Source organism: Leuresthes tenuis, unplaced genomic scaffold, assembly GCF_036924035.1.
Source record: "Leuresthes tenuis unplaced genomic scaffold, fLeuTen1.0.hap1 SCAF_6, whole genome shotgun sequence".
Classification (NCBI taxonomy): Eukaryota; Metazoa; Chordata; class Actinopteri; order Atheriniformes; family Atherinopsidae; genus Leuresthes; species Leuresthes tenuis.
Genome location: NW_027325360.1, coordinates 4983307 through 5011159, shown reverse-complemented (window position 1 = coordinate 5011159; position 27853 = coordinate 4983307). Strand labels below are relative to the sequence as shown.

The window sequence follows — 27853 nt, the reverse complement described above, 5'->3', positions numbered from 1 at the left end:
AGAGATGAGTGAAATGTCACTTTTGGCCAATGACTTGGACATGTTTGACGCAGCAGCTTGAACAAATACCCTCCTTCCTGCCAGAGTGGAATATGATGTTTTAATGTGTGGATTGTTGCAAATGGATGAAATGTGAGGGAGGTGGAGAAAATTCAATATGGTTTTGTCTTCTCTTTTCTCTTTATATATGCATGAAAAAAAAGAATAAAAGGCCTCCTGGGAGTCTTGGGGTTGCAGTGGAGTGTGTTTTTGGTGTGTGCTGATAGGTGGGTGATAATTATTCTCACTTGACGGAACATCCCCTCAAACCTAAAAGCTAGCTGCAAAATTAGCCCATTACACGCACAATTTCACACTCACAAATAACCTAATCAGTCGTCTCCACACACTATCCTCCCTCCCCACAGAGGAATACACCCTCACAGTCTATACACACACAATTTCAGATACATTTTTTAATTCTAAATCTCACACCAAACTTCATTCCAGACATTCATTATTCTGACAAGGTAATGACATGTTGCATGTGACACTCAAAGTCTTTTGTTTCCATGTAATGTAAGGGTGAGTTTAGCTCTTAAGCTTGATTTATTCCAGCACACACTTTATAACTAGAAAAAGCTTGCTGGTGCTGCTGTTTTTTCATGTAACAAACAAACAAAACTGACTGAAAGCACAACTCAAGGTCACTGAGTAGGTGGTCAGCCCATATTTTGATTAACTGCACCTAGAAAAGAGTGCAATGAACTGGCAGTTATTAGACAGACAAAAAACACCATGGATTGCATCACAAGCACCCTGATAAAACAGCTTGTTACACATCACATTGTGTTTATAAGAGGTATCATATCAGTCAATTAGGTGACATGATGATGCCACAACGTGTATTTACATTTCTAAAAATCATCTCCGCATCATCAGACGTCCTTTGGACTGATGGAATGTGTCTATCTGTGCATTTACTGTGGTGGTAATTGATTTGATTGCCACATCCCTGGTTCTTTACCTGACATCTTTCTATGTTTTATTGGACCTGCACCAAACAAACGTTCCAGCATCATCTCCTTGTCTAAAGCAGATTTTTGATTAATTACTGCTTTCATTTTGTCCAATCATCCACAGTTCATGACTGCTTTTCTTTAGCCCAGTGTAGTGAAACCTGCAGTTCAGGTATTAGAGATGGTATATGTTTGGTTTCTTTTGGATGGAAATCCCATTTCTTTCTGACAGTTTCTCAGTCACTAACGTTGGTTTCTGTTTCTTCCCATTTGTTTTCTCTTTTCTTGGGCATTTTTGATTTTCTTTTGTCAAACTTTAACGTCTTCCTTGGTCGACTTTTACAACTTTTCCATTTTTTTAGCTCTTGCTCCAAATGTTAGACACATGTGACTGAAAATAACCAACATCTTCTGGTATCCCGCTTGAGGGAGACTCATATTCCTTTCCACTGTTTCCACTGACAGCTCTCTTGTTGGGGTCATGTTTCCTGTCAGCCATTCAGTGGCAACATCTTGTAGAGTCCTTTCAGAAAGCTCTTTTAACTGCAGAATCATTTGCATATTTAAACTTGTGCAGATATTTGTTTTAAAGATGTGAAACAGGGAATAATTCCTGCTGAATTCCTCATTTTCCTTTCTCCTTGACCTAAAAAAAGTGACTCCAACAAGTTGGAAGAGAGAAAATCTTCTGGCACAGGGTCTGTTCTCCACACAGCTGTTTGATCACAGCATGAGATAATTATGAATGGCAGTAATCAGCGTCAGACAGTGACATCAAATTGTCAAAACTGACAGATTTTTGGTGCAAGTGATTTTCCAATCTAACCAAAATCTAGCTTAAGTAATACTTAATAAGTAATAATACTTAAAATGTCCTGAGCCTGAAGAATTTTGTTACACCACTGTGACAACAGAAGAAAAAGTCCAATCCTTTGTAACAGTTGCAGCATGTGTACCACAGAAACAGAACCAAGTTTAGAAAGGATTAGTAATCCAATTGATGAGATGAGAATTTCTTTTTTGCTATTTATTTTCTTATTTCCCTTCACTGGCCTTGAACAAATTACAATAAAGCCAGTGATTATGACTGATGACTGGGTTTCTAATCACCTTGGTAACTGGCACTAATAGCGTCCCATAGAAGTTGAAATATTCTAATTGGCTTTGCAAGTTACCCCTAAGAAAATGCAAGAAATTAAACAAACTTTGAATTGACATGCTTCTGTTGGATGGCTGGATGATGAGGTAGTGGCAGCCAGGAGCAGTTAGTCCTTAATCTACCCACCTCTGCATGTCTGCTTTTCATCCAGGAAGTTGTGTATGGCACATTCAGCTGTGCAGATACCATGCTGAAGGTGACTAGACTGCAGCATGAGAACTTCCTCTGGTTTCAGGCAGTGGAGGCAGTCTGAGGCCAGGGGTCCAACACAAGAACGGCAGGAGGGATGACAATCTGGTTGGACGGACAGAAAATGTAGAAAAAAAACCATGAAGCACTGAAAAAAGGAGATTTTTCTTTTTCTTTTTAACTGTAAGTTTTCAAGAATGACTTTAGACATAAACTCTTACTGTGGCAGGTGCTCTCATGAGAGTACAGTCCCTCCCCACAAGCTTCCACACACTGGCCCTGGTGGAGAAGAAGTCCATCTGGGCACGAGGTGCACTGGGATACTGTGGGACCCCAGCATGAGGCACAGGAGCTGTGGCAGGCTAAGGGGGTAAAGACAAAGATCTGTTGAAGATCTGGATGTTCAAAGACGGGACTACTCATTTATAAGATGGTCAAGTTGGTATTCGACTGTCAAATATATCTATCTATATATATATATATATATATATATGTGTGTGTGTGTGAAGTCAAGTATGAAAAGAAGTAGACCCGTCTTCAGTTTTGAGGTTTTACTGACTCCTTGATTCTTTCTTTTTCAGCCATTCTGAACTTTGCTGTTGTGTTTGGGATCATCGTCCTGTTGCATAAACCAATTTTAGCCAAGCTTCAGCTGTCAGACAGATGGCCTCACATTTAAACCTAACCCCTCATGGTCGACTCAATGAGCTACAAGGTCCACTGGTTTTCTGAGAATATCAAGGTCTCCTTGGGGTAAACTCATTGGGACATCCACTTCTGGTTAAATTGTCAAATGTTTTGAATGCTTTCCACTCGAGTGATGACACCAAATAGTTTGGAAATAGACTTATAAGCCTTCTCAGATTGATGGGCAGCAACAATTGCTTCTCTAAGATCATTGCTGATGTCTTTCCTCCTTGGCATCGTGTTAACACACACCTGAATCCTGCAGAACAGCAAACTGACAATATGTCTGCTTTTATAGAGGTGCTCACACTTGCTGATGATCAACTGATCAAGTGTATTTCAGCAACATCTGGCTGCTACTTGCCCTCTTAATTCTTATGGGAGTAGAACTGGTGAACTAAAGTTTTTACACACTGAAACTGCATTTTGGCTTAGTTCTTGTGAGATAAATAAAGACACCGTGTAATATGTCATGTCGCATTTAGTTGCAGTTTACCTAATTCTAAGAACTGACTTTCTGAAGATATATGAGAATGCCCAACACTGTGTGCTATTACATAAGAAACAAGATTCAAGGAAACCTGTTTATGTATCTTCATCTTCTTCACTGTATCTCATCCATTAGCTATTGAAAAATCCTTGTACCCTTACCACTTGGCAAATAACTTCAACATTATCAAAACATGCACATAAAATCTTAGCTTACCTCTGCATCTGCTGTGATTGTCCTGGTAATGCTGTATTGGACACTGGACAACACATTTCCCATGATGCAAGGCTGTACCCTGAGGGCAGCTCATACATTTGGGGTCATCAGGGAAACAGGAGGCACAAGATGAATCGCAGGCTGTGAACCAAAGCACGTAAATGTCTAAATGAATCAGATGACCTTAAGTCAATGGAAAATCTTTAAGGAAGGCAGAATACCAAACACATTGCATTTAAAAAGTTGAAGTCATTGGTCAGAAGTTTATGTACACTCATCATAGACATGAATATAATGGCAATATTGGGCTTTCAAGGATCTATTTAAACTTTTACTTTGAGAAAAATGACCATATAATGAAGAAAAACACACCAAGACTTTGTTGCACAGGTTTGATTTTTTTAAAATTTCCTTTAGGAGCAAAATTGAAGATTCTGAAAGGATTCTGGTTGGATATTTGATCACTTTTCTACACAAAATTGATAAAGTTTAGTTGACGTGCCAAATGGTGCCAAGGTTTCAACTATCCAGCCCAGTTGTTTGATGTTATATGCAAAGATTCCAAAGGTTTCCTCCTTCCTTATTTCATAGAGTTCCACAAGTTGCAATGGCAGCTAAACATCCCCAGAGTGTGACGGCGCCGTCACCATGCTTGACAATTGTCACAGCTTTCTTGAGAACTGTCCTGAGAACCAAAAAGAACACTGGTCATCGGGCCAAACAACTTAATCTTTGACTCATGTGATCTTTAAACCTTCCTCCTCTGTCCATGTGATTGACAGCAAACTTAGCTGTGCACTCCAAAGAAAAGAAAGTGTTTGTTTAGACTTTTATCAGCAATTCCAAAAGCCAGGCCCTGTGATGGTATGAGGATGTATCAGTGTTCTTGACCTGTTTCTTATGGAGAATTTGTGAAGAATGGGACAAAATGACATCTGAAATGCTTCAACACCCAGTATCCTCAATGTCAGCAAGTGTTGAAAGAATGAATGGCAATATCACAAAATGGTAAAAGCTTTACCGTCTCAACTGCTTTTTGAGTGTGTTGCAGGCTCTAACTGCAGAAATGAAATATTTTAGTTTTATTCTGTCTGCACCAGGGTCATACAATGATGAGTATCATGAAACTATTCCTCCAAAGTAAAAGAACAGTTTAAAAAATAAATCAAAAAGACTGAAAGTCCAGAACTGTGATGACAATACAGTCCATGATCTGTGTTTGTAAACTGAACCATATTCAACTGCTGAAATACATTCTATATAAGACTGGTACAAGAAATGCCTCATTCAAAAAGTAAATACACTGGAGTAAATCTGGATACTTTAGGCTGTCTTTTTATATGTGCATGAGTGAAGTGGCCTCAACAAGACATGAAAACGTGCACAAACAAGTCTTTTCTCCACCCCAAAGACACAAAGAATTACTCAAGTTTTCCTGCAGAATCAGGAAGTCCAGAGGTGGGAATTCAAGAAGTTAAATGCCCTTGAGGATGTTAACATTTCAAACCAGACCTCAAAGAAGAATTGGCAAGTTGAAATGGATTTGACCTTTTTTCTGAAGGTTCCCCAGGTTTTGACATTTTCTGAAAGAGGGCACCTCACTGATGAGTTCCTCTGTACTTTCACAGGAGCAGCAGAAAAAAAGAAGCTCCCTTAAACCCCTTTGGGCGTTTTTAACTACAGAAAGAGCTTAGCTATGAGCTGCTAAGTTCACTGTCACCCTGAGGGAGGCTTATTTCTGTGTGTCTGCTTATTACCACTCAAAAATAGAAACCATCCATATTCATACAACGTCTCCTTATTCAAGAAGCTTCTGAATCCTCATTAGTGCAAGAGGAAACTGCTAATTATTGTTTTTTTTTTCTTTAAATTGTTTGTTTGCCAACTCTGCCTATTCCTGACTTATAATGTTGGCATCAAGTGAAGAGGATGCTGGTGAGAAGCTCCACAGGGATCCTAAAAAAATAAATCTAAGCAAACGTTCACCTCAAGTTCAGCACTAATAATAAACCTTTTACTGTGTCAGATGGTGTTTTCGGTTTATCGTATTTGGCACAGGCACATTATGAGACATCTAATTTAACTGATCAATTATCATCTTTCATTTCCCAGTGGGTTGCACAATATATTATATAAAATATAAATATTTCAGTTTTGCAGTTTCCGATTATTCTTAAATCCAACTAGAGTCCAACTACTGACCTGATGGAACTGGAAGCAGCCGTGAACTCACTTAAAAAACAATACAGTTTTGTTTGTGTGCAGGATGTAACTCATTACTGGAAAGCTCTCAATATCAGTTTCTTATCAATGCATTATTCAATGGAAGTTGGCCAGACGATTGTGAGATAAAAAGGTCAGAAATAACTGTGACAGTATCAGATGATGAAGGCTGAGGAAAACAAGCTCTCTCAGAGTTTTGGATTAAATTCCCTTTTGGTAGTTTGTTTGGACAGTTGGCAAATTTACATCTTTGTTGGGCCTGAAACATACAGGCAGGTAAAACTGACACTGAAGTAAAGATGCTTTAAGTGTGATGAGGACAGGGGTGAATCAAAATGAAAAGTGACTTATTGTACGTTTAATAATTCAGTGTAGACACATGTCAACTTTACCGTAGCAAACTCCTTCTTGACTGTAGTACCCGTCGCCACAGTCAGTTACACACTCCCCGTCTTTGAGCAAGGCAGCTGGGTCTGAGCATGATATGCACTCCTGCTGACTCAGCCCATGGCACTCTGAGCATGACTCGTGGCAACCTGGTTGATGCGGAAGATGGAGAAAGAAAATTCCAATTTGTAGTATTCTGTTAGTGTTACATGTCCTTCAAGGAACAGCAGTGTAAATTCATCTTCATTGCATTTAAAAAATAATAAAACTTAAAAAAATTATGCCACTAACACACTCAAAAAGTCAAAAAAGTTTAGATGCATCAGTAAGATGGTTCTGAAAGATGCAGCATATTTACTGGTGACAGGTGAGGGTGTCAGAATGGGGGACACCACTTTCCAAACAAGGAGGGCTCCAAAAAGTGTTTTCCAATACAAAATTGCAAAGAACTTTTATTTATATTTTCTAAATACAATTAAATTTCCCAGTTAAGACACTAAAAACTGTCTTTGTACATTGTACTTTGGTCCAAACAAATCAACACATTAGAGATTCTAAATTTCTATTGTCTTTGCAGAAAAGCTGGGCATTTTCTGGGGTTTGTAGAATTATTGTTTGAGAAACATCTACTTTTCACTGTAAATAGTAAAAAAAAACACACTGATCCTCTTCAAAGCTAATTTCATGCACATAAAGAAACCTTAGGTTGTAAATCAAAGACATACAGCATGCGTGCACATAATGTGACATTGCTTGTTTGTGTGTGTGTGTGTGTGGTCTGCATAACTGCAATTATCAGAGATATTTAGGCAGTGGTTACAGAAGAACTAATAACTGTGGGAGGTTGAGGAAGTGAGCTCTGTGGGGAGTCCACAGAAAAAGTGTGTAATTGAGACAAAGTGAGATATACACTGACAGCACCTCAAATACCAGTGAATAAATCTTATTTTGCTTTGAATGACATTTGGCCGACAATTATGTGTGTTTTTGCATGTACCCGCACATTCGTCTGTATGTGGGTGTGTTTGTTTGTGTAAAAATAGAAGCTCCAGAAATCAATTTCAGCACCGACCGGTGTGATTACACAAGATTTCCCAGCAGCCCTCAGACTGAGGCAGATGCCACAGGATGTGTGCTGGAAATATGAACAACATATTTAATAAGCATGGTGGTGTCGCCTCACAGCGAGAGGGTTCCAGGTTCAATCCCCACCTGGGGCCTTTCTGTGTGGAGTTTGCATGTTCTCCCTGTGTATGCGTGGGTTCTCTCCAGGGACTCCGGCTTCCTCCCACCGTCCAGAAACATGCATGTTCGGCTAATTGGTGTCTCTAAAATTGTCCTTCGGAGTGAGTGTGAGCGTGCATGGTTGTTTGTCTCGTTTGTCTCTGTGTGACCCTGTGATGGACTGGCGACCTGTCCAGGGTGTTCCCCCGCCTCAATGACCGCTGGGATAGGCTCCAGCCCCCCCACGACCCGACCAACGGATTAAGAATGTTTGCAGAGATGAGCCATTCTCAGAAAACGGGCAGTTCAGATGTTCCCCGAGGCTTGCTATCACAAAGCATTGATTCAAATTTGAATGTTGATATAAAACTCTACTAGAGTTTAATTCAATCCCAAAAGTGGTGTATTATAAGCATTGTTTAGAAGCCATTACATGTTATAATATTAGATCAGATTAACTAAAGGTCTTTATTAGTCTTTCCTCTAAATGCTGAACTTATAAAAATGTTGTCCAGTTGCTCAACACATCATGCAGGGGATCTTAAAGAAACTTGTCACAGGTTGTGAAGCAACAGCCAAATTACTTTTTACAGATCCAATCAAAAAGGCCTGCCTTCAGGGTGGCAAAGGCTCATGAATCTCAAACATACTTTGAGGGTGAAGGACTCGACGTATTTAAAGTGTTGCCTTGTGCGTAAGGGGAGCAAAATATTCTGTGCTCCTTTTTGTTTATCCGTGAATCAAGTCTTTAGTCTTAGCTTGAGGATTATATTAAATCTGATTTCATGGCTGCTTCACAGTTTGAAATAGAAATTATTTGTGAAATTAAACAGAAATATTGAAATCAAACGGTAAGATGTCAAACGTTAGAAACAACAAGGTTGAAGTCAAAAAGTGAAAAAATTGCTGCAGAAGGAGGTAATTTAAAAGATTTAAGCGTGACAAATTCATCAAGACAACAGGAAATTAATCTGAGGAACAGTTAGGATCTTAATTAATGGGAGATAATAGATGATAGCCGAATCTGTGCTTTAGGTTGTTGGACAGCGGTGTCATAAATCATCGGATCCCTTTTGCTCTTTTCTGACTGTCCTCGGGTAAAGTTCATTTCCTCACATGATCAGGTTCTATAATTTTGATTAACAGCAGTTAATCTTCTGCATGCTCAGCTGTGCCGTCAGTGGATTTCTGCTGGATAATTCAGTTGGAACTCAGTTCTGTCATATGTTCCATGTAGTGACATTTGGAAAACTTAAAAAGAATGTGGATAAAGATGGTCCCTCTCTGCTGTCCTTTAGCTCTACCGCTAGCTCAAACTCCCAGGACCACCGGGACAGGTCCAGTTGCTTTGGTGCTGCTTTGTTCATTACTGCTGAAGAAATGAACATTTCACATTAATAAAACAAACTGAAGGTTTTCTGTGAATGATGCATCCTGTGAGTTTGGATGCTTTTTACAAAATCCCTGTACAAAACATCTAAGTAGAAATTCTGCTGCTTGTGTGGAGTCATGTAAGGTGACGAGGTGATCTTCAATATAAAATGTACCGCACCAAAGTGGCAGCTAGTTGCAGTTTGCTGTGTGCTGGGGACTGCTCTGGAGCCCCTGAAGCTGATTGTGCAAAGAAGAACGCTGCAAAAGTTGATGAACATAATGGACAATACTTCCCACCCCCTACATAACAGTGTTTAAACAACAAAGTGTGTTCGGTAAGAAGCTTCTTCAGCTCCACTACAACACAGAACGATATAGGAGGTCATTTCTGCCAGCAGCAACAATCACACACCATGACCAATCAAAATAATGATTGTTGAAATAATTATTTAATTGGTTGTACAGACTTTTAGAGACAACCCTGCTCACATGCTCTTCCCTGCAGCTCTTTTGCTTTTTAAATGTGTCACCCACACAGTGCACGCAACTATACAAAATTTGGAAGATGCATGACTGGCCAAAATGTCACCAAAGCGGCCGGCATGCAAGGAATTGTGACGTCATTGTTGCAGTGTGTTGCTATATGCTAGGTCTGTAATGGCAAATAGAAACTGTGCAATAGTCTTGAGCATCATTAGACCATGCAAGCCTCTCTGTAACAACAAGGCTCTGATTTAAAATCTCCAAAGTTAACAATTACTTTTGTCAAATTTTGTCCTTAAGTTTGAGCACAAGATGGAATTCAGAGAATCGAATCGAACAGAAAGACTTAAGAGCACTGTGACAGGAATAACAAGTTGGTCATTTTTTGCCAACTGACTGACTATTGCAGTCAACTTTTAAATCCCTGCAATTCAATTTTCATTTGACACTGATATGGAGACGTGGCTGTCTGAGAGTTTTATATTTGACAGATGGATGCTCGTAACACAGTTTGTAGTTGGAACAAGAACATGTGGAAGCAAAAATTAGATTGTTGAAGCTGCAATAAGTCTAAAACCCAGGAGATTTACAGAAGTTATAGTGGAATTAAGTTTCTGTATGTGAGTTCAAGTTTCACGTAAAAAACTAGAACCAAACATATGTTGTGACAGACAAAGGTGAAAGAAATCTAACTCCCCTTTCACTGCCATGGCCTGTTCACCTCCTTTAGTTTCAGTTCAAGAGAAAACATATTTTGCTCCTTATAATGCTCTCTGTTCTGGGCTTTTGATTGCCCTAGCCTTCTGGCTATTCTCATATTTCACATTGAATTTTTGTCATCTCTCCTACTGTCTGCGTGCGCCTGTGTCTTTTTCAAGCCTTTTTTCATTTTTTCTCCAAACTTATATTCAATATTAATGCCTCCATCTCCGTCTGGTCAGCTCAAATGTACAGAGAGTCCAGGGAGGGACCATCTCTTACTATTAAAAGATGATGAGCTTTGCAGCAGATAATTACTGCATCTATACACGAATTTTCAAAATTCAACTGTTTATATACTATTAAAGCCTTTTAATGTCCCATTAAGCAAGAGATAAAGAAAATGTTCTATTATAACTATTCTGGCAGATTAAGCAAAAGAAACAAGATTGGATTCCTACATTTATATGAAAGGGTCACTTGCCACACATGCATACACGTGCTCCCTCCAAAATCGGTTATAGCCAACAAGGGGATTACACGTTCCTTACCTTGCCCCTCTCAGGAAAGCAATTTATTTTTCTGTGCAGCCTGAAGCCTAAAGTTATCATCAAATGTAATCCTAGCAGGCCAGTTGCCAAAAAACGCCCTCTGATATCTACTCTGCATAAACCAGGACAGGCTGAGATGAATGCACAGTCACATAGTGCAGTGGATAATCCTTGTTCTCTGTCCCTCTGGGCTGGGCGGGGACAAAATTAGTGCGTCCCCTCAAACCTCCAGCCATAAAATGAAATAGGATGAGAAATTCAGCAATTAAACTAAGCACAAAGAAAGCAGCTTTTGCCCTCGGAACTGATAAATAAATAATATGAAATAAAAGCTGAGCTCATTCTGAAAATGTTATTGGACTGAAATCAGAAAAGGAACAAGGTTTGCATGTGAACTTTGTTCATTGTATTTTGATATACTGATTCCTGTTTCCTGTGTTGAAAGCAAAAAGTCAATATGAGGAAGTTTTTTCTTTTAACTTAAAGGACATGACTGTAATAAGGAAAAAAGTAAAGCAGCATTTAAATAATCCTCCTAGTTGAGATCGAATTGTGGAATTACTTCAGCAAAAGTGCAGGAGGAAAAAGCTCTATACACAATTCTACACTAGCAAACACGTTTAGTTCCATTATGTCAAGGTTTTTTGTTTTTTTAGGTAAGAAGAGCAGGGTGCCAGTGAAACTGACCTGTTGCCACGGTTACCACAGTATGATAGTGCCGCATTTACAATGAAGCTCAAATCCAAATTTCATGGAAGAAAACACACTGCATGATGAGGTAACACAGACTCATGGTAAAAGATGGACTGCTCAGTGATGGAAACGTAGGAAACTAGATGTGTAAGTTTCAAGATGTTGTGCACGTTATCAAAGTGCAATAGTATGTGTTCGTTCATTCATTCGTCTTAAAGTATTGGTGAAATAAAGACAGATAATGCCTTATTTAGAGGCTGCATATACGCGGATCTCGAGTGATCTAAATATCATACGAAGGACGCTGACTTTCATCAAACTGTTATCGGTGAGTAGATGAACATATTTTATGTCAGAAATAAGGTCCAGGTTTAAAAAAAAAAAAAAACTTCTCCTTTAACAGGATCAGTAGCTGTACATTTTTATAATTATATCTTCCAAGGAGCCTTTAAAATTGTTTTTGCTTCCTTACAAATCTCTTATTTATTCGTCTTTTTTGCAGTTGATGAAGAGCCAAAAGTGACATTTTATGTGCTTTGCACGTCAACAATAAGCCTGTTCTTCAATCTAAATATGTGTCTAAAGAAATGAACATTACAAGTTTGTTTGGAAGTGTTAAAAATGAAAAGATTGGTGCTAACGGATGCAGTTCAAAACATATTGTACAGCAGAAACAGGTCGTCTGAGCAAGCTAACTCTTCCTGTGTCATGGTCATTAAGGAAAAGAAAAGATTCTCCTATAGAGGACCTAAAAAGATGAGGAGGGCTCAGCACAATGCGTCCCCGTAACTCTTTACAAGTTAACTGAAATCAACAAATGCAGATGCAGTAAAACCTTTAGTCACAAGCCGGAGGTGCTAGAAAAAAAGGGGGGGCATGAAGCAACACACATAATTCTGGGTGGTCCAGGTCCTCTGCCAAGAAAAGTTACAATCTGGAGAACCATCTTTGGCACTCTCCAAACACCTCACACACCCATTATTGATGTCAACTCCCATCTCCTCTACTTCCTCCCTCAATACCTCCGTCCGTTCCCCTCAACAAAGAATTCACCCAGGCAGAATCCCCCCTAATGGCTTAAACCTAAGCAACTACTGATTTACAGTCACACTGATTGTTAGCCCTACTTTCCACTGCTGCTCTTTTTGTTCCTTCCTCAGGAGAAACCATGGAGGGGGGAATCCAAGGCTTCTGCTCTCATTAAAGTCTGTTGGAGGTTAAAAGAAATGGTTGGCCAACTAGCTTGTTGAAACACAAGGGTTTGAGTTGTAAAACTTGGCAGCATTGCACACATTATTTCTACAGTATTAAACCTGAGAATAGATGGATTTCAGCGGCTGTCTCAAACAACAACTGCCAAATGTTTTAATTAGCTTTTTCTGAACAATGTAGTTGAGTAAGACATTTGCAGCATCAGTGCAGGGTACAATACAGGGTAGATGGGAATAAGGCACAAGGGACTGTACAAAAGCAGGACAGAGGCAACAAATGCATGAAATAGGATGTCCACAGAGAGTTTGTACAGCAGCTAGTGGTGCATAGAACACATTTAGATGGATGGGTGGAGGCAGGACTTCTACAGCGGTGCTGCAGTCTAACCTATTTAAGAAAGGTCTGCAATCCTCCTGACAACATTCATTAAGGTGTGAAACTGAGCGGCAAAGCAGGCTGGACTATAATCACACAGTGGTTACTATGTGCTCAAACAACCGAATTTCTCATTCATTTGATTTCTACCCATCATCCATAGGGATCATTGAAAGTCCTTACATCTTACTGTAGGCACTCGGTTAAACTGATCCCAGAGCATCAGCATGTCCGTAGGGTTTTACCTCTCTGAGCTACAGTTTAATCTATTGGTCCAGGATTTACTGTTTAATATTGAGTTGGTCCTCCTTTGGAAACAATAACTGCTTTAATACATCGAGGAATAGAATAAAAATAGTGCCACCATAGTGCCAAATACTCCTCGAGTTAACCTCAGCATGCAGAACTATCACAGGACCAAGATAATTCTATGACATAGCCGGCAGACATTCAAAGAAAATGTGACCTCCGGTAGTTTTCAGAGTAACTGCATGTGAAGGGTAGAAATGGCTACCATGACTATGAGGGTCACTTTGAAAAAAACTTTTTTTTTTGGCTCTAACCACAATTGCCTTCTAATCCTACCCAAGAAGTTTTGATCCTGAACCATTTAATCACATTTCATCATGTGTTGCATTTACATGTAACCAAGGCAACAAGAAAAATGGCATTAGTGAGGCTGAAGAACATGTTGGAAAATAATGTATTGAAGATTTAATGTGATTGTTTTGTAATCCTTACTAAGTAAGGATGGTTAAACCTAACCACGTGATGAGGAGCAGTTTTAGTAAAATGTTGTGTTGTTGAAAGAACACAACATTGTTCATTTGCACGTTTAAAAACAACAAAGGTTGACCAAAGTTCTGTACATTAAGAGAATAAATGAAAATAATAAATAAGTTAAACAGACATAAAACTCTGGTAAAAAAAAAAAAAACTCACTACAGCTCATGCTGTGTTGAACGCCAGGGAGAAAAGATGAGTCTTTAAAAGAAGACAGTTTCAGAAGCCTGCCTAACATGTAGAGGCAACCTGTTCCACAATTTTGGGCAAAAGCCCGATCCCCCTCTGAGCTTCAGCCTGTCTTTGGAGCAACCACGGGTGAAGCAAGGCCATTAAGACATTTAAAAACAAATAAAATCATTTTAAAATCAAAATCAATGCTGTAGCACACAGGGAGCCAATGAAGAGCAGCCGGAAAAGGAGTGATATGTTCTCGTCTGTGTGATTGGGTTAAAAAATGAGCAGCTGCATTTTGGACAAGCTGAAGGCAACTGAGGGAAGCCTGCCGGCCCCCGAAATACAGCGTATTACAATAACCGAGACGAGTGGTAAAGGCGAGTATGATCTTTTCAAAGTCCTGCCTGGACAAAATATACTTAATTTTGGCCATTTGTCGCACATCGTTTCGATATTTTAATTTCATCTCTCATGTTGCAGAAAGGTTGAAAGTGCAGCCTCCGACCTTCTTAAGAGAACTTTCTGACTTGCTAAACAAAAGATTAGAGAATGACGTCTGATCTGAGTTGGAAACACTCATCTGAGTTGTATTTGTCCTTCAGCTTGTAGGGGCGATGCTTTACCGGATGCCATAATGAGCTGTATTGAGGGCTTTGAACAAAGACTTGTTGGTAATGACAGCCCCTCTATGGTAAACAGCTCAATTCAGCTCTATCTGAACAGCTTTGGTTGATGTGTTGGTCTAATGATGGCTTTGCTCTGCAGTCAATAGCAGAAAAACTATACTACAGCAGAAACTGTTTTTCTTGAAGGTGTAAAGAGAGTGACAGGAGGCAGAGTGTGTGTAGAAATGCATATTGTGTTTTTTAAGTTCACATTCTTTAAAAATTACAAATCATTTTTCAAAATCTAATTAATGGATGAATAAATACAGGCAGAAATGTAAAAACAGAAATCGTAACTTCTTTTTTACCAAACTATGAAGCCTTTTCTGTTTTTCTCTTTTTCAATCAGTTCTATAAAAGAAGATGGAGACAAAGTGCACCAACAGGCCATCAAGCCTGCACTCAAAAGCTGAACAACACGGCAGCAGTAACACTTGGACTGCAAAGAGAGCTCTTTCCTTCATCACTCTGTGAAATATTCAGTCAAAACATCCACTCAGAATTATTCTGATAACTACTGCAGAGATGTCACGCAGAGTTCATACAAAGAAACCAAAAGCGCCAAAGCACTAACCGCGCCCCATTGTTAGTCTGCTCTGTTTGCTGAACTGTGAAAGCAACAGGCTGTTCTGAAAGCAGCGGACTAAAAGATGCAACAATTCAGATTGTGCATTAAGAAATGTCAGAGGAAAGGAAAGGTCTGTACAATACTAAAGAAAAAAAAACAGGACAGCCCTCTTTCTGAGAAACTGCCGTTATTACTAATTTATTCAGAATCAGCGGTGGAGCCATTTAGTCTCCCAATACCACTCTGATTTTGAGAAGAGCAGTGTGCAGAACATAACTGAGAGGTGGAAACTCTCAATTCAGCCCTTTCTCACTGTCCTCTCTCTGACTATGATAGAAGATGGCTGCAGGAATGCTGTCACACTGGATAGGAATCTTACGTCTGCCTCACACAATTACATTGTGTCTTACTGCAAACAAATCTGTTTTCTCCTGTTCCTTATTCGTGTGTGTGCATGCAAAGCCTGGCTGTGACGCACCAACAACAAATAAATCTGAGTAAATGACGTGACAGCAGACATGCTCCTCTTAAGGATTAGGCTTGAAAAATGAGACCCGTCCCATCCGTCATTAAGGATCAAACAGGAAAAAGAGCTCTGTGAGTTAAGTCTATTAAGAGTTCATTTGCTCTACTGGACATCGGGCACCCAACAATGTGAGTGTTGAGGAGGCATAAACTGCAGTGTCAGTGCTGATTTGGAATATGTGGAATATAAAAAGTATTCATTTGAAAATCATATTTGTATATAAAAAACATTGAAAAATCTGAAGTAACCTAGACAAATAAATCAAAAGCTAAATTTAGCAAAGTTCTGAGAGGAATTAAGTGTTTTACAACTACCTATATAATACTAAAGATCCAGTAATTCTATCTTCCCAATGCTGCTGTCAGACAAAAGCCGCATGAAGCCCTGGATAAGAAGACCTCACATTGCTTTTTCCTAAGCTTGACCTTGAAAGAAAACATCCCAAGGTCAAGATGAAATGGTCAGGGAAATTCATAAGAACTCAGGAGAAGACAAAGTCTGACTGCACTTAAACTAATGTGTGGTTCTGCAGTTCAAATAATATTCTACACAAAGCTTATTATGTATTTGGGACAATATTATAACTATTTTGTTATAAAGAGGCTACATACAATTTATATAATAGAAATATAACATGAAATATTAGTTTATCACTGGGGTAAGTAGTTCAAAAAGAGTGGACAAATATGTTTAGCATTCGGTTATGTGGAGGAGAAACAGACTGAGATATGATTTTCGAGGCTGGTCCTAAAGTCTGAGCAAGAAACACTATCCTGGGGCTAGAATTCAGGGTGTGTGTATACAAAAAACATGTAAAAAAGTGAATACAGGAAGAATATGGCATCTAAACAAAGCAATGCGTGACGTCAGCTTCAGAATCTCTATTGGACCAAACACCTTGTGATACTCACGGCGACAGTGTGTGTGGTCATGCTGGTAGGAACCAGAAGGACAGGAAGCCAGGCACTGGCTGCTATCAGTGCTCAGCAGGGGCAGCTGGGAGCCACAGGACCGGCATTCCCACCTGCTAGAACAGCTGGTACAGGATGATGGGCAGGCTGGTGGGGGTGGGAGGGAGAGAAGTAATAAAATAAGACCATCAGTCACTTTAAAAACACATTTTCTTTTCATACCTGAGGGTTTCAGGAGCTCCTGAAACAAAAGGAAAAGTGCTCGGCTTGTGTTTATTCATACAATCGAACCTGTAGGTCACTGTGAACCTATAGCTTTTCCCAGCTGAGGCGTTCTCAGATTGACAAACAGAATGTGGAGAAAAACTGGAGGCACAAACCCAAGTTAACATAAGGTCATTTTAAACCAAAATGATTTACACTTTCAAATAATAACCATCAAATCAAGTATTTTTATGCGAGACTGAAGCAATGTCAGAACTAAAAGAGCGGCAAATGTCCCAGCAGGGGCAATTAAGTTTTATGTAGCAGACTTTCATTTTACTAAGTGTGATGCAGCGTAGCAGGTCAGGGCTTCTGAAGAAAATGGCCCAAATTCCTACAGTGCGCTGTAAATCTGTCATTTTTTACTAGCTATATCACAAATACATATGTTTTAGGCCTCCTGATGATGTGACTATTTCTTACTAAGAATCATTCATTCATCATTTGTCTTGCTACATCTTAGCTTATTCACTACCAATACCCACATTTTTTTTGTATGTTACAGTTTTTCTCAATTGCTAAAACACTAAACCCTATTGCCTGAACCAAATGCTCAGTTGCCTGAACCCACTGATTGACTCAATCAATCTTTTGACAAAACCATAAGCACTTTTCACCTGTTTAGACACAACTTGCCAATACATTTTCATTGTGATGCACCCGTGCTGCATAATGGTGAGCACAGGTGACAAAAGTCAAACACAATTAAAGCACAGGTGTCACCACTTGAACACAACTCAAAATTGATCACACTTGTGGCTAATGATGTGAGGGAACATATAAGCCAGTTCAGAGAGCACTGGTTTGTGAGGCCCTACAATGGATAGAAATCTGAGAGGGAGAGTTCGTGTGAGAGGAGGTCGAGGTGGTCATCGAAGACGAAACAGTAATATCTGATGAAATCAGAGCTACTGTGATTGACCGTGTTCTTGTCCATGGTATGAGCATGAGGGAGGCCGGACAAAGGGTACAACCAAACATCAGTAGATTCACTGTGTCCACCATAATCCGAAGATTTAGAGAAGAGAACAGGTAATTATCTTTTTTGACATCATAGTACATTATGTAAATGTTGACAGCAATTACTGTATGACATACTATATACTGTACCACAGCATACTGTAAGTAAATATGTTTCAGTACATCACTGTACCAGTGTAATGGAGGGTTGGTCTGTCTGTAGGCCTAGTATTCCATGTATATTTTTTGTAACTGCATGTTCGCTTTTTGTAGAATTGAAAGACTGCTACATGGGGGTGGGAGGACAGGTATGTTCCCCTCACACCAAGAGACAGCCTCCCTACTGTTGATCGTGTCCTCAAGCGCAACAGACTGAGCATGAAACAGCTGTACAGAGTGCCCTTTGATCGCAACTCAGAGTCAAAGAGCAAAGATTCCAGTATGTACAGGTTAGTATATTTCCAGACACATTCAATGTTGATTACTCTAAGTAGTGATTTATTATAGTGGCCTAAATCACTTTTCTGTATCACTTACAAAACTATATCTATTCCTACAGAGGGTTTTTCAACTGGATGCAATGGAAAGACCCCATGAATACATCTACATGGATGAAGCTGGGTGTAATCTCACCAAAAGGAGAAGGAGAGGCCGTAATGTGATTGGCCATTGTTGGTGTCCCTGGGCAGCGTGGTGGCAATGTCACATTATGTGCTGCCATCAGCAATCACGGGGTTGATCACCATCATGCCAACCTGGGGCCCTACAACACTCACCAGCTCCTCATTGTCCTCAATCAAATGCGAGATGCTCTGTTAGGGCAGCAGGATGAGCATCCCATCTATGTTGTTGTTTGGGACAATGTGAGTTTTCACAGAGCCCTCCAGGTTAGAGTGGTTCAATATGAACCAAGGTTTTATCAATCTTTGCCTTCCACCGTACTCCCCTTTTCTAAACCCCACTGAGGAATTCTTCTTCTCATGGCGGTGGACGGTATATGAACGCCAACTTACACCAGGGTAAATCTCCTGCAAGCCATGGAACTTGCCTGTGGTGACATGGGTGTGGAGGCATGCCAAGCCTGGATACGGCATGCCAGGGTTTTTTCCCCTGTTGCCTGGCCAGACAAAATGTGGCCTGTGACGTGGATGAAGTCCTGTTGCCTGACCAAGTACGGAGACATGATGCTGTGGCTGATCAATGCACTCATTTGTATATTTTTGTACTTTATTTTTACATGGGCTTACTGTACACAAGTGGCAAATACACAAGATTTCTGTTTGGTTTTTACAAGTGTTACGTGTAAATGTACAAGTTTTCTGTTAGATTTCCATTTTTGTACAAGTGCTAAATACACAGGTTTTTTGTTTTGCAATATGCATTTGACCTACAGTGAACAATAAACACTTATTTCTCCAGCTTCATGTCCTGAGCATTGTGTAGTGTTTTTCATTTTGATTGACTCAGGGCATGATTTGACAACATAGTTCAGTTTTGAGCACAGATTTTTGAGGTGAAAGTTTGGTTTTGCAAGAAGAGTCTGAGGTTTTATGAATGTAGCTTGAAAATTGGGTTTTGTGTTCACAGTTTAGAGAAAAGGAGAGCAGCTTTCAAGAAATGTGTCTTAGCAATCGAGAAAAACTGTAAAACTTCAGTATCTCTGAAACTGTTAAATAAAAAAGGAAAGGAGTTTTCATTGTAACTACATCAAACTGACTTACTTACAAACCGTTAATAGCAGAAGTGACAGTTTTCTGGTGTAATGTACTCAAATCACAAAACATCTAAGCATGAGAGGAGAGGTGGTGGAAACAGTGGAGGCGGATAACAAGGAAGAAGATCATAATGCAAAGAAGAGAACAAACAGAGTGTGGGAGGGAGATGAGAGGGTAAAAAGTCTAAAGGGACATAAGTAAAAATTAAAAAGTAGGAGAGATATTCTCATCAAATAAAGTATATATATTTCTTCAAACCGGACTTGCATCACAACAGTGATTCCTGCATAAAAGAGTCATTCTTTAAATGACCTCCTCCACATTACTTTTGTGTGATACATTCAATTTTTATCAAAGTAGATCGGTTATGTTGTATCTGCTCTGTTTTAGGTTAAATGACATTAAGTTCTATTGAAAAAATAGAAGTAAAATATTCGTAGTTTTAATGTTACTATGCTCTAACACTCGCCACATCCTTACAAAATCCACAATTTAAGAAGCAGAGTACCTCTATATACTTTTAAATTACATGAGTGGAATTTCAGTTCACATCCATCTGTTAGCATTAGCAGCTAACTTAAAAAGTCATCACCTTTGTGTATGTCTGATGGGTGTACACGGCATTGAGGTGTTCGATGCTGACAGCTCTACAAATGACTGTGTGCTGCCAATGTCTGGTTCGTGAGGTGAACAGCTCAATGAGATGGGGTGGTGGGTGGTAAAAATCAATTCAATAAAATGCTAAGAAGATTACAGCTGCTGTGGGTCAGTGCTCGGCCAAGGTGGCGCAGCAGGATTCATGCACAAACATGAACAAAGCACCGATTTTATTTACAGGCCCCCAACCATACGCAAACACGTTTGCACACTGATGTGTGGATGCTTCATTTAGTGCTTAAGATTGTGGATATCTGAAACTCTCGTTCTGACTAGGAAGAATTGTGTCACAAATATCTGTAATACAATCAATTTTAAAATGGCGCTTCGTTTATTTTTAAAGATGTTTTAATCTCTAATCTTTATTCAGTACAATTGAAATGAAACATGTTGGAATAAAATTTAGATTGGTAAAAATGAGATTCTGAAGATATTTTTCTTTTCAACACAGCAGAAACATCAGTTAAAACATTTTAAATGAAACAACTAATTACATATACTGACTTCAAAGTGCAAAAACTGAACAAAGGTATCATTTGTTTCCTGCCATGTCTGCATTTAAACGTGTGAGAAGTGCAGGGTTTTTAAAAGTCATTTTACCTGCACATAATCCTCCTTCTGCGTAGTAGCCTGCTGGACAGACAGACAGACAACGGCCAAGATGAAGTAAGGCTTTTGGGTCCCTGCAGCTACCACATTGATCGGGATCCCCCACACAGGACAAGCAGTCTGCATGGCACTGAGCTGTAAAAACACATTTCATTGTTTTAATAAGCATAACTGTCACCTTGTTTTAAACATATTCTGTCCAAAGCATTAGATACAGTAAGACTGTGTTAGCTGTATAGTAGTAGAGGAAGTTTTATTGTCTCTAATGTACCCAACTGGGAGTTTCTGAGTACATCCACAGTGTTCTACTGTCAGCCCAGAGCTCCACTGGTGCATTCTCTGTAAGTGCCGCCTCAGCCCACTCTAGTTCCCAATTGGTCCAAGATTTTATCAACAATTTATGAGCACAAATCTGTTTCTTTCATTTGATAACCAGCTGCACTCAACAGTCCCTATTCAATTAGTAAGTCAGTGTGTAAACAACATAGTCATTGTTTAAGTCTTTAAGATGCAAATAAAAACATTTAAAAGCTCAAGTACCAGCCTTCAATAAAAATTGAATTTGACATTTTTGCGTCATTTAAATCCTGCACAAAACGCTCTTATCACGCCACCACTTTAACCAGACCTTAACCCTTTTGAGAACCTTTGCTGTGTGCTGGAGAAGACTTTGCGCAGTGGTCCAACTCTCCCATCATTACTGCAAGATCTTTGCGAAAAATAAATGCAATTCTGGACGGAAATAAAAGTTGTGACATTACAGAAGCTTATTGAAACGATGCCGCAGCGAATGTGTGCCGTAATAAGAGCGAAAGGCGGTCCGATGAAATATTAGAGTATGTGACTTTTCTTTTGGATGGGCAGTGTATGTTCATGGAGAGCATACACTGCAGGTTTACAGGGAGGTGGTAAACAGCCACATACAGTAGAAAATGTGACGTTCTGTCTGTCCAAAGGTTGCAGCACAAACATGTTCCCAACAAATAAAAAAAACAACACAAAAAACAAGAGACACAATCAGACAAAAAGTCATCTCTGCAGAGAAATACACCACTACATGTTTATAATGGGTCATAAGACATAGATGATTGAGGAATATTCTACTTGGGCTGTTTTTAAATGAGTAGGTGATAAGGTAAGAGGTATATGAGATTTTCACATTTTGAAATATTTTTCTGTTTGCAGCTCAGTGCTGTGATTCTTTTGTATTTAATCATTTTTTGTCATGACTTTCCAAAGCATCTGTCTGCATCTGAAACACACACTGTGAAATTAAAAATGTAACTCACCAACTCCCCCAGGGAAAAAAAAAAGGTAATTAAAAACTGTCTTCACTGGAAAGTAAAAATTCAAGGATGACAGCAATAAGGCTATGGTAACAGAACCTTCAAATGAAAGCAGTGGCTTGTCAAACAATATGCACGGCTGCTTGCACGTTTTCACAGTGATTGCTTCGTTCATTATGCGACTGTGTTGAGTAAATAAAGAGCTTGTAGAAATGTGTGTCGGAGATCAGATTAATGTGACAACTGTGGAATAGGTTAGAGGGAGGAGACTTAGGAAGAAAATCATAAGAGAAAAAAAGACAAAGAGAAGAGTAGAGCAGGGCAGAGAGAAAAATTAGATGCAACCTGAATCTTCATGGCCATGAAGACTGTCAGTCATTTGCACTTTTTGACCTTTCTTTTCATCCCACTGTCCTACTTTTTACTCAAGATGTGAGAGAGCACAACTTGAGGAGATTGAGATACTTAGCAGTGCATGTTCTGGCCCACTGACAAGCTTATTGGCCAATAAGATTATCAGTCAAGTGTTTATCTCGATCACTCCAACCATCCCTGTCCTGAAATCTTTCTGGAAACAGTTAAACAGTTGAAACAAATGAGAATACTTTCATAAAAAAATGTAAAAAACTGTGTAGATACAAGATAATTTCTTGTTTGCCCTGACAACTGAGAGCGAACCAGAATAGAAAACGTTCTCACACATCACAAGTTCAGTAGTCATATGCCATGAATCTTTCATAGTGTACTTTCATTTTCTCACAAGCAGAGCAAGCCACGATCCCTGATGCAAAAAATTAAAAACTGATGCAGAGATTAACAAATGTATGAAAACAGCTTATTCAGGCTTGTTTAACTGTATCACCTGATGAGAAAACTATCCCTCTGTAAAATGGCAGATGTAACATTTGACAGGCTTGTTGCTATTTGGTTGCTCGCAGACATAAAAAAAAAAGTATGAGGAAAAAAAAGGCACCACCTGCCAATTTAACTGTTCACAGAAGCTTGACCTCCAACAGAGTCTGGCAAGCTGCCACAATATCTTGGAAAAGAAGCCAACCTACCAAGTCGAGCCCACATTTGGCTGGGGATTTGTGGTAATTTCACACCCTGATTCACGTTAAAAAGCCGACGCGCCATTCAGTAATACACCAACGCAGTCTGCTGCCAAATTTTCAGTCAGGACACTCTATGTGTGCCTAAAGAAGAATCAGATCCATTTAGTTTGTCCCAACTTTGTTGATTAAATATCTGTGAGGGGATTAAGTGGCTTCATTGTGAACTGGACTGAAATTAGTGTCAGAGTCCATACTTATCAGACATCTCAGACTCCCTCCTGGAACTTACAATGAAATTTAATCAGTCCTGTTTCAGAGTGGGACTTCACTTATTTACCAAGCTTCTGCAACTTTTAGGGAAGAAAAGTCCCTGCATTATGAGTGGCTTTAGGAATTAGGATAACATGATGAAAAATCAAATATTTATTTACGTTACGTATGGAGACAAGACAACAAGCAAGTCCATTTTGTTCATTTAGGAACTGCCACCAAAACTGAAAAAACATCAGCTTTTCTCAAAATTCAATGTAATTTTCTTCTTAAAGCATCGTTTGTCTTGTTTGTCTCTATGTGACCCTGTGATGGACTGGTGACCTGTCCAGGGTGCACCCTGCTCTCGCCCAATGACAGCTGGGATAGGCTCCAGCCCCCCACATGACCCAAAAGTTGGATTAAGCCGGTATAGCAAATGGATGCATGGATGGATGTTTTCTGTCTACCTCTGTAGTTTGAGAGGGGCAGGTATTTTAATCACTGAATTAAAATTGAAAACTTATTTGATTCTGACTTATATAAGAAATCGTGTAAAATGGAAGCTGAACCATCAACAGTATCTGTACTGCATTATGTCTTATTTGTCTGCTTTCAAGTTGAGACGATGTTCTTCCTCTAATAACTTTCTATTTGCTTTTAATTATAGTAATGCAACCAAGTGAATGTCATGTCTTGACAGCTCTTAAAAGGTTAAAGCACCTCTGGAGTAATAAAAATAATTTTTCAATAGTTCTAACTATTGTATTATTAGTTTATTATACTTTAATAATACCTAACCTACATGTTGGCACCAATGTCCGAGCTGCGTCAAAGCCTGTCAGAGAGGAAAAAGCACAACGGAAGCTCACATTTACAGCCTTTCCCATGGGACCTGAACACAGCACAACTCCAGGTCATGGTCCTCAGGTGAGAGCAGTCCAATGACAGAGGAGGCTGACTGACCTTTGGGCCTAAGACAGCCATGATTAATAGGCTTAGAGGAAGATTTATGAATCAAGCAGGAAAAGAGGCTGACAGAGATAGGAAGCATATGTTCTTTATTTTTCTATTATTAACCACAAGCTAAATGCACTGGAGAAATCCTGTTCACTGCCAGTCAGACAAACTGATGGAGGTTTAATGCATGAACAAATCCTGCATCAGTATAAAAATGTAAAGTTAAAATAGTAAATAATGCTTAAACCAAACATGCATATATGCATTATGGTGCAAAATAGTGGTATTTAATCCATTCTTGCATATTCCAACGTACAGGCTTAGAGGCTTGTGTGCTACACTCTATAAAGTCCTCTGTAAAGCCCTGGACACATGAATGTCCAGGATGTATCGACAGACAGTGGAAATACTGCCTTCTGTTTTAAACTCTGATATTTTCCTGTTACACTACAGGGACGTATTCACAGCGTGTGCTACACAAAGAGACAAACAAAGATAAGCAGAAGAGGGAGCTGATAGGGGGTTAGGGAGATGGCGAGTCAATGTGAAAAACTAGTCAAAAAAATGTACTGAAGAATCATATCAGCTGTTGCAATGAAGATTTGGACTGAAATTTTAAGCTAATTAACTGAAAGAAGATCCTGAACCATAGCTAAACAAATCTTGCAGTATCAGAATCAGAATCATCTTTATTTGGCCAAGTTTGTGCTCACAAACAAGGAATCTGACTCCAATTCCTGTTCCTATCTGCATGCAAAAACAAAACAAAAAATTATTTAAATGGGGAATATATACACAAAGAAAAACATAAATATGTGAAGAAGATCAAAATAAGTAAAAGCAAGTTACAGAAAAGTCTTAAAAAACTATGAAAAACTACAACTACAAACTATTGTTGTAATAGTGCAAATGTGCCTCTGCAAATCATCTGGTTCTTACCATTAGATAAATACAACCTCAGATGAGCAACACGTGACATTATTAGCTGCTGATAATAAAATGTACTTGAACTAATGGATCAGCAGCAGATGTGAGCTCCTCTAGAAAAGCATAAGTTTTGGCATTTTGCTGGGCCAGTGCAAACTTGGCCTGTTTGAAAGGGTTGCAGGAGAAAGAACATGGCAGCACAGCTTGGTTTTACAAAGGTGCATCTGAACAAACCACAAGACTTCTGGAGCAATGTCCTTTGGACAGATGAGTCCAGATGAGAACATATGGCTTAGGTCATTATTATCATATCACTGAATACAGGCCAACAATAACTTAGAGAGACACAAAGTGTCCCAGTCTGGAAAAACTTAATTAATTATGTGATTTCTATGCATGGAAATCCTTCTGGCTGGGCAGGACATTATCAGAGCCCCTGTTGTTTCTCAGTGGAGAAAAAGCATTCTAGCAATTGCATAAAATATGAAGTTAAGTGGAACGTGTTTAAAATCAGATGAAGAGAAAATGTTGTCTCATGAGTGTAAGAATGCAATGAATATCCCAAATTCACAACAGAAATCCCTGATGGAAACTGTCAGGGTGTGTGGTGTCTAAATGCAAAATAGAAAAGAGAACGGAGACCAATAAATCAGTGGAAGGTTACTAAACATGTTTTTGTCTCATTCAGACACATACACATCGCACAGAGCATCTTCCCAGCATGTTAACATACCCTGGTGGCACTCGGGGCAGCATTGGCCTTCATGGATGACAGCCAGGGTGCCTGGTGGGCAAGTGGGGCAGGAGCTCAGATAACAAGTCACCTGGGCATCACGGCATTCACACTGGCGACAGCTGCCATCAGTCCAACGAGCCAAGTTCTGAAATAAGACAGAGGACATTCTTAATTAGACCTCAACTTAGTGAAAGCAGAGACTGAACTGATTTTCAATTTAGTAGAAAATGACTCGCATTTAAAAAGGAGGCTCCACAGACCTGAATTCTAATGTCAAAGTTCTAAAAGAAGCATGACCCTCAAGACTTTTCTCTCCAAAAGTATAAGTGCACTGAAAGAGGCCATTTGAAGACAGAGTGAGTCAGGAAAACACAAGTGTTTAATAGACACAATGGAAAAACACTGGTCTTAGAAATCCTAAAAACTTTCTTAGGGTTCACATTCAGCAAATGAGGCCTATGCACTATCCTGATTGACCAAACACTAACAGATGGTAAGAGTTGGCTTTTATCACAGGTCTCCCATCTATTGAAAGCTTGTCTCTAAGTGGCATGAAACATGCTGTATGGCCTTAGTTGACTGAGAAAAGTCATTAGCAGCCTTTAGTATAATTAATTTGATCAAGTGTAACAGCTGAACTGTGCAAGTTACACAAAAGGAAACATTTTCTCTTTAGTGTTCAATATTCTTTATTATTTAGTCATTTATCCCTCAAAACATCAGGTCACAGCTGAACAACTTTAACACATAGAAAGCATATTTCCAGTCTGTTCAAGGATTTTTTAAGTTTTTTACTAGTTTTGATACACCTGGATATATTACCTAAAGTATGCCAAAATATCATGGACAACTCCAATTTATCTGAGACACAACTGAAGTCACATGACCAGAAACTTCAATACTTCAAAGGCCATGTATACAAAGATATGAACAACCAGGTTTCTCATGTTCAGTGTAAACAACAAATCTTGATCATGACAAAATCCTAAAACTGAAACTCAGGATAGTAATGTTCATGTAAACACACTCGGTGACTGTATGACCGAAAGGACACGCCTGGCGTTGACCTTCCTTCCTGGTACAGTCAGCAGGCAGCTCACATTACCAACTTGTTTGTGTGTTTGCTTGTTCAGTCATTATACTCTAACTTGCACTACCATTTTCCCATTAGGGCCAATCATGACTTTAAGTAAACAAGTGAAACCATGTTTATTTTCAATCAATGTCCTACATACAGCTTGGTAACGTGTCTTTACATCAGTCTGAAAATAGCCACTATGTAAACACAGTTTAATATTCTTATTCATTAACATTCCAAGCTGTTACTTTCCGAGTCACTTGGGAAGTCAGACGAACAATCACCCCATCACAAACTCATGGCTATAATATTTCAGGACAGTCTAACTGATGTACACATCCATTAAGGCATTTAACAAGTCTGTGATTATGTACCTATTTTTGTTTACTACTGACAGAATACAGTCCTCAGGCAGACAAATAGCAATCTATTTGAAAAAGACGCCCACTATGAGCTGCAGCCTTGGCTGACTATCCAGCAGCATTTCATGAGCATTCCCCTGACTGAAAATGTAAAATATTAAAGCTCTGCATTCTAGTTTTTCAGCCTGAATCCATGAATAATGAAGTTGATTAACCTCTAAAAGATTTGGGCTAAAATATTAAGAAAAGCACATTTTGTTATCTGCACCCCTCCCCCACATAATTTGATAGCTATGTCTAAACTTATTCAATCTTACTGCAACATCAATTCTCAGTGTTTAGAGTTTGTATTTGTACATTTAGATAGACAGCTTAACATTTATGCATTTGTTTGCTTGTTTAGAA

At 39.2% G+C, this 27853-nt stretch overlaps 1 protein-coding gene across 3 annotated transcripts in view; it reads right to left on the bottom strand.

Annotated features, from left to right (window-relative positions):
• fras1 (Fraser extracellular matrix complex subunit 1) overlaps window positions 1-27853 on the bottom strand; it is a 236035-nt gene that overhangs the window by 111956 nt on the left and 96226 nt on the right. For all 3 annotated transcript variants that reach the window (XM_072387285.1, XM_072387281.1, XM_072387284.1), the window contains exons 11-17: window positions 26006-26153; window positions 20787-20930; window positions 16591-16737; window positions 6355-6498; window positions 3740-3880; window positions 2568-2708; window positions 2284-2451 (exon numbers count right to left, since the gene is read on the bottom strand). In XM_072387285.1, coding sequence (XP_072243386.1) covers window positions 2284-2451; window positions 2568-2708; window positions 3740-3880; window positions 6355-6498; window positions 16591-16737; window positions 20787-20930; window positions 26006-26153 — 1033 coding nt within the window. The remainder of the gene's footprint in view (window positions 1-2283; window positions 2452-2567; window positions 2709-3739; window positions 3881-6354; window positions 6499-16590; window positions 16738-20786; window positions 20931-26005; window positions 26154-27853) is intronic.